General features: G+C 45.5%; 1 protein-coding gene across 4 annotated transcripts in view; it reads right to left on the bottom strand.

Annotated features, from left to right (window-relative positions):
- Nucleotides 1-12265, bottom strand: part of GAB1 (GRB2 associated binding protein 1) — a 98172-nt gene extending 85907 nt beyond the window's left edge. For all 4 annotated transcript variants that reach the window (XM_056855587.1, XM_056855589.1, XM_056855588.1 and 1 more), the window contains exon 1: nt 12193-12265. In XM_056855587.1, the coding sequence (XP_056711565.1) occupies nt 12193-12264 (72 nt within the window). In that variant the 5' untranslated portion in view covers nt 12265. The remainder of the gene's footprint in view (nt 1-12192) is intronic.
- Between the last annotated feature and the right edge of the window lie 260 nt (nt 12266-12525).

The following is a 12525-nucleotide window of genomic DNA, read 5'->3' as shown; positions in this document are numbered from 1 at the left end:
ACTTGGGCATTGTCTTCAGTTACAACCTATCTTGGTCTGCCCATCTGGACCATGTGAAGAAGACAGCAAGATCCACCACTGTTATGGTAGAGAGGTTATTTAGAACCAAGGGGGCCAAGCACATCCCGTCTGCCATTGATGTCGTTAACGCGAAGGTGGTTTCCCAGATTCTGTATGGAGCAGACATTTGGATTTCCGGCGTGGATGAGAAGCTAGACTGCCTTTTTCTCAGGAGAATTACTGGAACTCCGAGGTGTGTTGCTGGGCCTGCCCTCCGTATGGAATTGGTCCAACCCTCGCTTGAGGCGCGTGCGTGGAGGAGAGCAATTAAGCTTAGGCTTAAGTTGCCGGATGACAATCTCCCGTCCCAGGCGGGATTTCTCCATCTTACTCTTATGGACCCGGCCCCCAACCCCTGGCTGAATCTATTAGCGGAAAAACTAAAAGTACTGGGACTCCCAATCTCTACTCCCTCTGGCAACCTGGTTCCATCTCATTTAGCGGCAATCTTGAAGAGATTGAAGGAGTTAGATTGGGCCAGTACGGTTGGGAGGGCCAGACGTACTTGCTCCGGTCTGGTCTTGGGACTCCCCCCACCAGAGAAGCTTCCAGAGTTTCACTCTACGGTTTCAATCTTCTCACATCGTCGGGCTCTCCTTTTAGCTCGTTTAAATGCCTTTCCATCCATGGTCATGTTGGGCAGATATACCGGGATACCTTTTCCGGACCGTCTCTGCCCATATAACATGGGCGAAATTGAAACATTGGACCATTTGATGCTCCACTGTCCTCGCTGGTCTCAAGATAGAGATGCTCTTATTGCTCCAATCCTCACCAGCTTGAACCTCCCTCTACATGCCTGGGTGTTGCCTTTTTTGCTTGGCAACTAATGGTGCAGCCACATCGAATGTTGCCTGCTTTTTGGCCAGAGTGGCTGCTCTTAAGAAGAAAGAACTCTCAACACCTACCTCTGGCAACTTTTAGTCAGTTTGCTCTGCCCTATTTTAGTTAGGAATTTTATCTATTGGGCTGACGCCTAATTTTCAGCATTGTTAACTTAAGATTGTATTATACCATGTATTATGCTTCCCATCCCCCCTCGTCTTCCCCTCCCTTCCTTTCTTCCTCCCTTGGTCCAAGACTGCGGTCATAGACCTAATAAATAAATAAAAAATGAAGCTCTCAGAAACTGGCTCTTGGTGTACTCAAATGCAAGTGCCGTATATCATTTTTTTACATTGCCCTACAAACTTTATTGTACTGGCTTCCTACAGTTTTTCAAGCATTTATCAAGGTTTTGAATGTGGATGGACAACCAACATGGTGGCAGTGTAGGATCTGAGAAACAGTCCTGTAATCCCCAACAGAAGCTTGCTGGGTGAATTTGGGCCCACCACCCTCTCTCAGCCTAAAAAACCTTAAAAGATAATTGTTGTGAGGATAATGTGGAAGTGGGAGAATGATGATATCAGCTGCTTTGGATTTCCACTGGGGAGAAAAGTGGGATATAAATTTCAAAAACTATTACTGGATGAATGGAAAAATGAACTGGAGAAGTCCAATTTGTTTGGATAATGAAAATGAATGAGGAAATTAACAGACATCGTTTGATTTCCTGGAGCCTGGCAGGAGGAAAAGCTCTTCCTTCCTCCCCTACCCCTATACTTACTGTGCTCAGTTCAGAAGTGGCGACCAACCAGCTGACTGGTCAGCTGACAGGTGAGAAATAAAATCCTCTCCATTTTCTCTAGTGCTTCCATCCACCCTGGGAAATATATCTATAGACTTTACCCTCTCCTTTCCCCAGGGAGTTCAAGATAGCGTACATGGCAAAGCTTTGAGGTGTCTGACATTATTTCGCAGGGTGCAGTGAGGTCCAGCATCTTGAATACTGACAAAATAACATCAGAGGCAGCAAAGGAGGAGGAGGAGGGTGAGAAATTGTCTTCCCACCATCAGCTGGCTACTGCAAGCCTGCTACCAAAACTGCTGCCATAACCCACAGTATGGGGGACGACAATTTTTTTTCTTTTTGCAAACAATGGGAATAAAAACATAATAATGAAAATGAACATATGAAAGCTTTTGCAACAAATTTAAACAAAACTGGACGTTTCTATTTTTGGCCCATAAAACCTTAAACAGACCCAGGTATGATAGTCTTAGGAGCTGACACCTGGCTGCAGAGTATAAGATCAACCAAGAATAGCCTTTTGACCAGTGTTATTGCTGGAGAAGCAAGTTAATGCAGCTGCCAAAAATATTTTCTTTCAACTCAGCCTAGTCCATAAGATAGCCCCTTACTTAAATTCGGCCACCTGGATCCATGCAACAGAGACATCCACACTAGACTACTGTAATGCACTGGACATTGGTTATCCTTCAAAATCAGTTCAGAAACTCTAGCTGGTGCAGAATGCCATGGCTCGGCTATTATCGGGAGCTAGATGGAGCATGAATATTACTGCCATTCTACAGTCACTCCACTGGCTACCCATCAGTTACCGGGCTCAATTTAAAGTACTGACTATTATATATACAAAGTCCTTCGTGGCCTTGGACCTGCATATTTGCAAGACCACCTCTCCCCATATGCACCGCCCGACAGCTTTACTCATCTGAGCAAGGTCTTCTAAAAGTGTCAACCAGCAAATGGGCAAAATCAATGTCACGCGGGCGGGGTCCTCCCGTGGGGCCTGAGGTCGCTGCTTGTGAGAAGGAGGGGGTTGAGATGACTTCTTCCGCCTCAGACCAATCGGAAGGAGAGTCAGAGCTGGTCTCTCCCCTGGTGTCGGCCAGGGTGCCTCTGAGCCCTCAGCTCTAGCGACCACTGGCCTCCCCAAGTCATCCCGGGCGGCTCCCTCTCTTCCCCCTTTTATTCTCCCAGGCAGCGAGAGTCAATCCCAGACCCCGCCCCAACCCACCACCCGGAAGTCACCCAAATTGCCCTCCCCCCAAGCCGGCGTCTTCTGCTCCGCCCCGTGGTGGAGGGCGGGGGCCGCGGCCTGGTCGAATGCGGGCCCGCCCGCGGATCAGCTGAGGGCCGGTCCGGTCCACCCCGGCCTCGGTAGGTGGGTTGGGCGGGCTCCGCGCCCCTCTGGGGCCACAGGTGCCAGTTCCCCGACCTGCTCCGGCTGCGATGGGGAAACCGGCCCCGGCAGCTGCGGTAGGCGGGCTTTGCGCCATCCCGGGGTCGCTGCTGCTCGCTCCTCGGCCCGCTCTTGCTGCGGCGGGGAAACCGGCGCGCCTTCCTCGCCTCCCCGCCTGCCGTGACCCTGCAAAAGAAGAGGGACGGGCCCCCGGTAAGGCCGTGGCGGGGGCCGACGTCCGGGGCCTGCCCGAGGCCTCTGGGGGTTGGGACGGACGCCTCGGCTCCGTAGAGCCGGCTGTGAAGGCCAGAGAGTGGGGTGGGAACCCCGTCTCCGGACAATCAACAACTGCCCATAAATGTGCCTTCTCCATTATGGCCCTCAGCTTATGGAACAGCCTGCCTGAAAAGATCAGGAAGGGTCCCACTCTCTGGCTTTCCTCAAACTATGCAAAACAGAATTACTCAAGAGAGCTTTTCTATGCTGGCAATAGAGTTACACTGTACTAAATGATTCACCAAGTTACATATCTGGCTGACAGTCACCAAGCAGAATACAAGCATGTGTAAACTAGGCCTGTATTTCCTCATTAACAACACCCAACGTGGAAGCCTACTTCACCCATTAGCCAATGTAGATACCACCCAACCTATTCTGGTACGAAAAGCATACAAACTGCCCCTATGTGGTTAGACAGTACCTCCAAAAACACTAAAAAGCTGCTAACGTACAACAGCATTGCTATTCCTGCGTCAAGAAATCTGCTCTCTCAGCAAACAAGCAACAGTTTTATGCAATTTAAATGTCAGATCTACTGTAGCCTATTAAAATATTTACACAGGAGAAACGGTAGGGTGCTATAAAAAGAAAAACATTTTCTTGTCTCTAGCTCCCCCCCCCCCGTAATTTGTAATCCAAACATTTCTATCCCAAGGGCAAAGCTTCTCTCCAATAAACTGCATGCAGCCAGCAAAAAAGAAAGAGCGCCTCTCAAATATCAGTGGAAGAGAACAAGTAATCCTGTTGCAAAAACCTGGCATTAGAAATGACTCTTCTGTTTGGAACAGGGAAGAAATCAAATTCTCATGAAACTTGAAGGTACCATTAAAAAAAAACAAGGAACCATACTGCACCTGTTTACACAAAAGGTACATTACAAAAGTCCCAGATAAGCAGCACGTCAAGGCACCAAAAAGTGAAAAACATAGCCAAGATGAAGATCATGCCAAACCGTAATTATTTCCATAATCCAGATTCTCTTATTTTCAGTGCATAAAACACAATCCACAGGAAAGTTTTCAGCCCCACAAAACCTGGACAGCGTATCTACACAAAGCAAACTTCCTGACAGATTGCGAGCAAAGAGAAGTGCTTTGGGGAACAATCACATCTCCCCCTCCTCCCCAAAAACCCATTCTGGCCAATCTTGTCCTTGTTGTGGTAGGAAGAACAAAAGATCCAGATATCCAAATATCCTAGAGATATTTTTTCCAATAATGATGTCAGTGAACACAGAAGAACCCCAGGAATGGTGCACGAAGAAAATGGGGGAGAGATCCAGGCACTTGTGCATAGTGAAGGAAGTGTGACCTAAACATTTCAAGCTAAACCAAAGGCATTAAGAGGTGATTCCTAAGGAGATAATTCTGTAGCGACATCCGGTTTCTCAGCTCTACTATGACAGTTAAGCCCAACGAGTTGCAACTTTCCCTAAACTAGACTGAAGACAAGTTTGAAAGGGATAAAGCCAACACACAGTTAAAGTGGGGGGAAAGCTACAAGGGAAGAAATAACATAACTGATAAAGGTCGTCCACTGGGAGGAATAAAGGATGGAAGAAGTCAACTTAGCAGAACTTAAAGGAAATCAGACAGTTATGTGCCCCAACAGCCCTTTAATCACTTCTAGACAGATCTTGTTCACACATGCTGAAGTATACATTCCACAGCCACAAAGTCATCCAGCTGGGCTGAAAAGTTGTGGGACTAGAAGAAGTTTTTATATGCCAATTTTCTCTACCTTTTTTAAAAAGGAGAATCAAACCAGCTTACAATCACCTTTCCTTCCTCTCCCCACAGCAGACACCTTGTGAGGTAGGTGGGGCTGAGAGAGTTCAGAGAGAACTGTGACCAGCCCAAGGTCACCCAGCTGGTTTCATGTGTAAGAGTGGGGAATCAAACCTGGTTCTCCAGATTCGAGTCCACTGCTCTCAACCACTACTCCACACTGGCTCTCTAGCCATGCACCCATTTGAAATAAGGTCCTCTTTCTGTAACAGGCTACAAGAGAAACTGGGGGGGGGGGGAGATAGCCGCAGGTACATACATAATGGGAGACTGCAAAGGAACCCTAGAAACAAACTATCAAGAAACATAAAGAGCCAGCTGACTTCGGCGTATGTTAGACTTGAGTAACAGGACAAAAAAGGCTCTGTCTCCATCTCACAAACCAAGCTGAAAAACAAGATGCGTTTAAACCTTACACCATAGGACTTGTATGCGTACACACCCAATTATAAACACCAGATCAGCAGTGGTACAAACTTCACAGCTCACACAGCACCACATTTGCCATCACCACTAAACAACAAAAAGCCAAATATCTACTGTATGCCCTTTCCTTCCTTTCAGTGCCTTTTGATCCACCATGGAATTTTCTCTATGGTTTTTAACCCCAACTCATCACTAGTGCTGCATCGCTTCCGGTGTACCCACAGGTGAGCCATTGGAGGCACAGAGAAAACTTCTCGAATCCAAAATTAAAAGAGCCACAAGCTGCAGAGTGTGCACCAGTGATTTGATTGACTTTTATTTGCGGTCAAAGTGTTCTAAAGCTAGAAAGGCAGCAGCAGGGCAGACGGAGCTATCCAGTGTTTTGCGCAAAAAGTATTATATGTGTGACTATCTGCCTGCTGGGGAGAGGTTGTGGGTGTGTGCTTTGTGGGAGGAGCTCCTGATCTTAGGGGAAATTCTCTTCAAGCTAAAGTGAATGACCCAGATAAGCCAAGAAGTACAGAGAGACAATTAAGGGTGGTTCTACTGCTACGCTGACGGCTCCTCTGAAAGATGAGTCTAGATTACCGTACTGTAAAACCATCCCCAAATCTCAAGTGATGCCAGCATGGGGCAGTGGTTAAAAGCGGTGGTTTGGAGCGGTATGGAATAATGGAATAATTATTCCATTAATGGAATGGTATTCCAATAAAGGAATGAGAGGACTGGTCCTCTTGTGGAATTATAAATTACTAAAAATAAGATATGAAAGAAAGGAATAAATGAACAGTTTGCAAAATGGAGCGATGTACACAATGTTGGTTCACCCTGGATTTGAATTGTTATTTAATTTATGAATGGATTATCTGAAGTCAGGGGTGAGTAGCAGAGTAATTTTAATTATCTAGGATGGCAACAACTTAAGCGGCGAAGAGCTTCAAAAAGGTCTCTCTAAACCAACTAAGGACCACAATATGAGAATCACTGTAAATGTACAGTGATGAGCATTAACTATACACCAATGGGATCTGAACCATCTGCAACTTTCCAGAAAATATCTTGAAAGCTTAGTGAAAATGTTAGGTCATGCATACAGAAGCAAACAAGGCAAATTCCCTGTTGGGGTTTATTATTAAAGGGACTGAACATAGAATGGCATAACGACACTACATAAATCTATGCTACCCTGCATTTCAAATACTATCTATAGTTCTGGGCTCCCATCTAAAAACGTATGTTCCTTTCTGAAACTTTTTCAAACAGCAACAATCAAGGGATCAGCACCTAAGGGAGAAGGCCTAACGCATTTGCAGTCCCAGGGAGGGACTGCGGCTCAGTGGTAGAGCATCTGCTTGGCATGCAGAAGGTCCCAGGTTCAACCCCCGGCATCTCCAGTTGAAAGGGATTAGGCAGGTAGGTGATGTGAAAGACCTCCGCCTGAGACCCTGGAGAGCCGCTGCCGGTCTGAGTAGACAATACTGACTTTGATGGAACAAGGCTCTGATTCAGTATAAGGCAGCTTCATGTGTGTTCAGCTTTTAGCTTAGGAAAATATAACTATGAGGAGACACAACAGAGGCTTATAAAATTATGCATGGCTTGAAGAAACGTGACAGAACGTTTTCTCCTTTTGTAATAATGCTAGAACTCAGGGGCACTCAATGAAGTTAACAAGCAGTACATGCAGAACAGAAGAAAATTAAGTGGTATCTACATTACAGCCCTGACCTGGATGGCTCAGGCTAGCCTGATCTTGTCAGATCTCAGAAGCTAAGCAGGGTCAGCCTTGGTTAGTATTTGGATGGGAGACCACCAAGGAATACCAGGGTTGCTGTGCCGAGGAAGGCACTGGCAAACCACCTCTGTTAGTCTCTTGCCATGAAAACCCCAAAAGGGGTCGCCATAAGTCGGCTGCGACTTGAAGGCACTTTACACACACACATCTACATTACATGCAATTTATTGAATCTGCTGCCACGAGATGTAGTAGAACAACTGTGTGAGATGTATTTAAGCGAATTACAGAATACTGGGACTTTGTAAATCAAGCTAAGGAACTTCCCTCCACGCACGCACCAAACAGCCTAAGGAAAGACTGAATACGCTCCAAGAACCACTGAATGTTCGGAATCACTTCAAAAAAAGAGCTTAAGCTATTGAAATAGAATCCAGGATAGGAAGATTGGGGGGAGGGGATTTCCAGACTGCCCCCCCCTGTCATTTCCCCCAGTTGGTTAATAATAATGAGTAAAAAATAATTATTCTTTGTATCTACTTTATAGAACATATATATTATAGAATTCAAATTACAAATAACCCTCTTTTCTTCCTGGTGTTTCTGTCAGGACAAAATTGTAATTTAATGAACGTTGGAAGACACAAGAATGGCATAGATACACCCAGATAAATGTTTGTTGTGTCTTAGATTAGAAAGCTAAGGCATTTCTGTTTGTATTGTGTTTGTGTATGGGCTGTATGTTTTTGTGTTTGATGTTTAATATGATGTTTTGAAAATAAAAAAACTTAACAACAAAATAATAAGCAATACTGCCTAAATGGAACTGTGTTCACAAAGTGTATGCTCCAGCTGCTGGAGGAGAAACAGAACCAAAGAGAAAGATTGTCTTTATGCCCTTTTTCTGGGCTTCCCAGAAACATCAAATGTGCTGGCAGTACAGACCTATGCGGAGTTACTCCAGTCTAAGCCCACTGAAATAAACATGTTTAGACTGGAATAATTCTAAAGACTAACAAAATTTCTGGCAGAGTATGAGCTTTCGTGAGCCACAGCTCACTACAGCTAGAATGTGATTCCATCTATCCTTCAGTAGAGATGAGTGAATTAGACACACAATGGCAGTGTAAATGTCAAAAGCAAGTAAATGACATTAGCAGGCATGATTGGATTAGGCGTGATATGCAGAGGGGTAGCAGGCGTGGAGAAATTAGCATTGGTTATGAGAAAGGAATCCCAGATCTCTAGTAAGTCCAGGAGAATGCATAGAATGCTATTAAGTCCAGGAGAATGCATAGAATGCTATTAAGTCCAGGAGCTTCATTATTAGTTGTAATTCAGCAGTCTCTCTTTCTAATCTCCCTTTGAAATCCCTTTGTAAGTGAACTGCTACACTTATGTCAGATTTATGATGTCAGACTTATGTCCATTTAATCTTTGTCGCAGGGACTGGCCTGTTTGTCCAATGTAGAGGGTGGAAGGGCATCAGAATCCACAACATTCAGAAACCAGTGGGGGGACATTTTAACCTTCCAGGTCATTCAGTTGCTGATTTAAGAGCAGCAGTTCTCTTACTTACAGACAGATGGAATCACATTCTAGCTGTATCTGAAGTGAGCTGTGGCTCACGAAAGCTCATACCCTGCCAGAAATTGTGTTAGTCTTTAAGGTGCTACTGGACTCTTGCTCTTTTCTACTGCTAGTGACAGACTAACACGGCTACCCATCATGATCTGGAATAACTCTGCATAAGATTGCACTATAAGTTGTAGGATCCAGCACTGCTCCTCTTATGTTCTTAATGGATTCTCTGGCATCAAAGTACTCACCACATTTAGTTATTTACAAAGCATGGTAAGTGCCATCACTTCAACTCAACTGGGGAATGCAGTGCATAGAAACCCATAGCTGGGACGTTTCTTAAGCATGATCCCAACATTTCTGGAAAAAATCCTTTCTCCATACATCCAAGTCTAGTGCTCCAAAAGAGAACATAGACACTTACTTTAGTTGCTTGATTCCAGCAAGGCAATTACATTTTAATGCTTCTTGCAAAGGAATTCTTTGCTTAAATCAAAACAACTCTTTAACAAGAAAAAAGGGTAGGAGAGCAAGTAAATACAAAAGAGAAATAAAAATTGAATTGAAAGACACTACAGGTGACAGAATCCTCCTCACAATAGATCAGGAAGAATACGGTAAGCTGAACAAAAGTATGGTGAAAAGTATTTGAAAAATGAAAAAAAAAAAGATAAAAATGTACCCCATTTTATTAAATTGAATGCTTCTAGGTCTGGGAACAATCAAAAGCAAAGCATCCAACCATTCACCTTATCAAATGGTATCCCTTCCCTGGCCACAGACAAGTTTCATTATCTCGTTTCCTTCCCACCTTGATCTAATCAAATGGTAGGCTATTCCTTCCTGATGAGAGTATCTGAAAATCTGTTTCAACCAATGACCTGACCACTAAGCAACCACAAAGGGTTAAAAAAGAAAAACTCAAGACCTACTGGATACCTTTACTTTCTTACAAGGTAACAACTGCATGACTGATTCATGCAGTTATTTCTGACACTTAGTTTCTCGACTATATGTACCTGCTTGTAGAAAAGTAAAATGGTCCCAATGATGCATACAATTCAGACGACAAACTGCAGGGGGATACACATGCTACGGGGGGGAAACGGAGAATACTGTAGCACAAATGCATTTCTCATGGCGTATGCTTTTATAGGCTACTGCCCACTGTATCAGATAGTTCTAGTCCAAGACAATCTGTGCCACAAGAAATATGTTAGTCTTTCATTCAAGTGAAGAGTCCAGGAGTATATACTGATGACATTCCCTCTATTGTATAATTTGAGGGATTTAAACGCCAACCAGATAGCGGTTCACGCGCTTGTCTGCTATGTATGCTATTCCCAATTATTATTTTTTTATTTGGAACTGCTAACCCAAACTGACAATCACATCCTTGGATCTGCCTACACATGTCAGCAATCCTGTTACTCAATATTTCTGCTCACTGTTAACACTTGCTATGAACTGTTATGAGAGCTGCATTTCACCCACCCCAAGACGCTGATGCTGGCTCCATCTTTTAAAATGGGGCTCATTTACCCTGAGATAGCAACCACTTCAATCTCCAGTTTGATTATAGGATCAAGGCATTAAGCAGAGCCTGAGGCAATATTTCCAAGTAGTTAGGGGGCTTCTCATTCACTCCTACCTCTTCTAAGAATAAATAACCACGTGAATAATAGCATGATATATTGCAAGACAATTGTCAGTTAACCTGAGGCAACAACAGGGAAGGGAAGGAAAAGGCCAGTAACTATTCAAAAAGTTCAACTATTTGGGAGTCTCAATTTTGCTCACTTGGGTGTCAGTATATATATATATAAACACAACTGTCTAGCCCAATGACAACTGAAAGAGAGACAAACATTAGTCAGGATCAGTCACCCAGACAAAAGGAAACATGGGCAGGTTAAAAGTTTACCATTCTTTAAAAATGCCAGTATTTATTGAACTCAGATGACAGAAGTGTATACATGCAAACAGAGACTAGAATCTGACTGTGACATTTGTGAAATGTTCTGTCTGTTGGTTTTTGACAGTGCGGACACAGCCTAACTTGCAGACTACGCAAACTGACCACTTGGACTTGCGAAATAGCATTAGTAAAAAGTGGAATTTCAGGTGAGGGAAGGCACGGGATTAAAAAAAATAACCCCCAGAAGTACCAAGTCCAGCTATCTGGATGGCGCTAAGGGTACTAAAGTGCACCAAATTATTTACATCCCTACTAGCGCCACAGCCAGTATATATTCTCTACAGAAGCAATACTTTTGGAGCAAGATAAATATCCTTCAATGAATGTAAGAATCAGTGTCAGGAAATGCTTTTATTTTCCCACCATTTGCATAGTTTGTGATTGCTAAATGTATTAAGATCGTAATTCAAGTAGGTTGACACATTCCAATCAGCGAAAGGGGATTTTTAAGTTCACCAGATTTTCATGTTTCTGTGACAGATTCTTCCCCACTGCATTGCCTGGATGCCCTGGGTTCCCAGTACTGGCAGATTCTCCAAGGGTGGCCAAGTTTGCTGCATGTGCAACTGAGCAATAAACACACCCATGCACGTTACAGCGCACACATACAGTGAGAAGCCAACAACTGGCCACAGCCTCCATGCACCAGGCATGCCGATGCCACAAGACACAGGCACACATGTGACAGCTGCATCTCATTTTGTGCCCAGAAGTGCTTTCTATAAACAGACTTCAGATTTAGGGTAAAAATCAGTGTAAACAGACATCCTTTACAGTTTAGCTGGTGGAATTCCTAAGACCAAGAGGGTCACCAGGTTCCAACAGGACCTTCCGCCGTTCGGGTACTGATTAACTACTACAGAAAGGTTGACCACTCTGTAGACTAAACCACCCTGGTCCTTCTTTGCTACACGCAAGCCAGCAACGAAGACAACAACCACAGTGTCCTGGAAGAATCTAATGGGGGGGGGGACGTGGCCCGGCCTCCCCTCCCCGTCTGCGGCCAACAACCAGAAGTCCGGTCTGCTCCACGCACTTTTTGCAAAAAGACTCGAAAATCCGGATCGCGCGTTTGGCACTTTCGAAAAGTAGTTTTGCGGGCAGGCGGGCAGGCCGGCTCCTTCGGGGGAGCGGCCCAGGGCAAGCCCTCCCCAGGCGCCTTCAAGCAAGATCTTGGGTGGGAGACCAGAGGGCGAGGGGGGGGGAGAGAGAAAGGTGAAAAGAAACAGGGAGGGAAGGGGAGAAAGGCAACCACGGGAAGGGGGGCTCGGAGAACCCGGCGCAACAACAACCCCCCCCAAAAAAAGAGCCACTCACGTAGCGTTTCAACTTCTTCTCCGGCGGCGACTTTCGGAGCCAGCCCGAGCAGACCACCTCCCCGCCGCTCATGGCTGCTGCAGAGACCCCGAGGAAGGGGAGGCGCCCCTCGCTCGGCGGCTGCGGCGCGGCTGGGCCGAGACAACCCCGAGACGCAGCAGCAGCAGCAGCGGGAGCGCCGCGCCGCGCCTGCCTGCCTGCCCGCCCGCCCGCTCCAGCCTCCTCTGGGGGAAGGGAGAGGGGAGGGGAGGAGGAGGAGACGGCCGGGAAAGGGGGAGAGGGGGAGAGAGGGCGGGAGAGCTGGCTGTGCCTATATATGCCGGAGCGGAGCAG

Source organism: Euleptes europaea, chromosome 9 (genome assembly GCF_029931775.1).
Source record: "Euleptes europaea isolate rEulEur1 chromosome 9, rEulEur1.hap1, whole genome shotgun sequence".
In the NCBI taxonomy this organism is placed as follows: domain Eukaryota; kingdom Metazoa; phylum Chordata; class Lepidosauria; order Squamata; family Sphaerodactylidae; genus Euleptes; species Euleptes europaea.
Note: the sequence above shows the minus strand (reverse complement) of the source record. Positions and strands in the feature narration are given on the sequence as shown.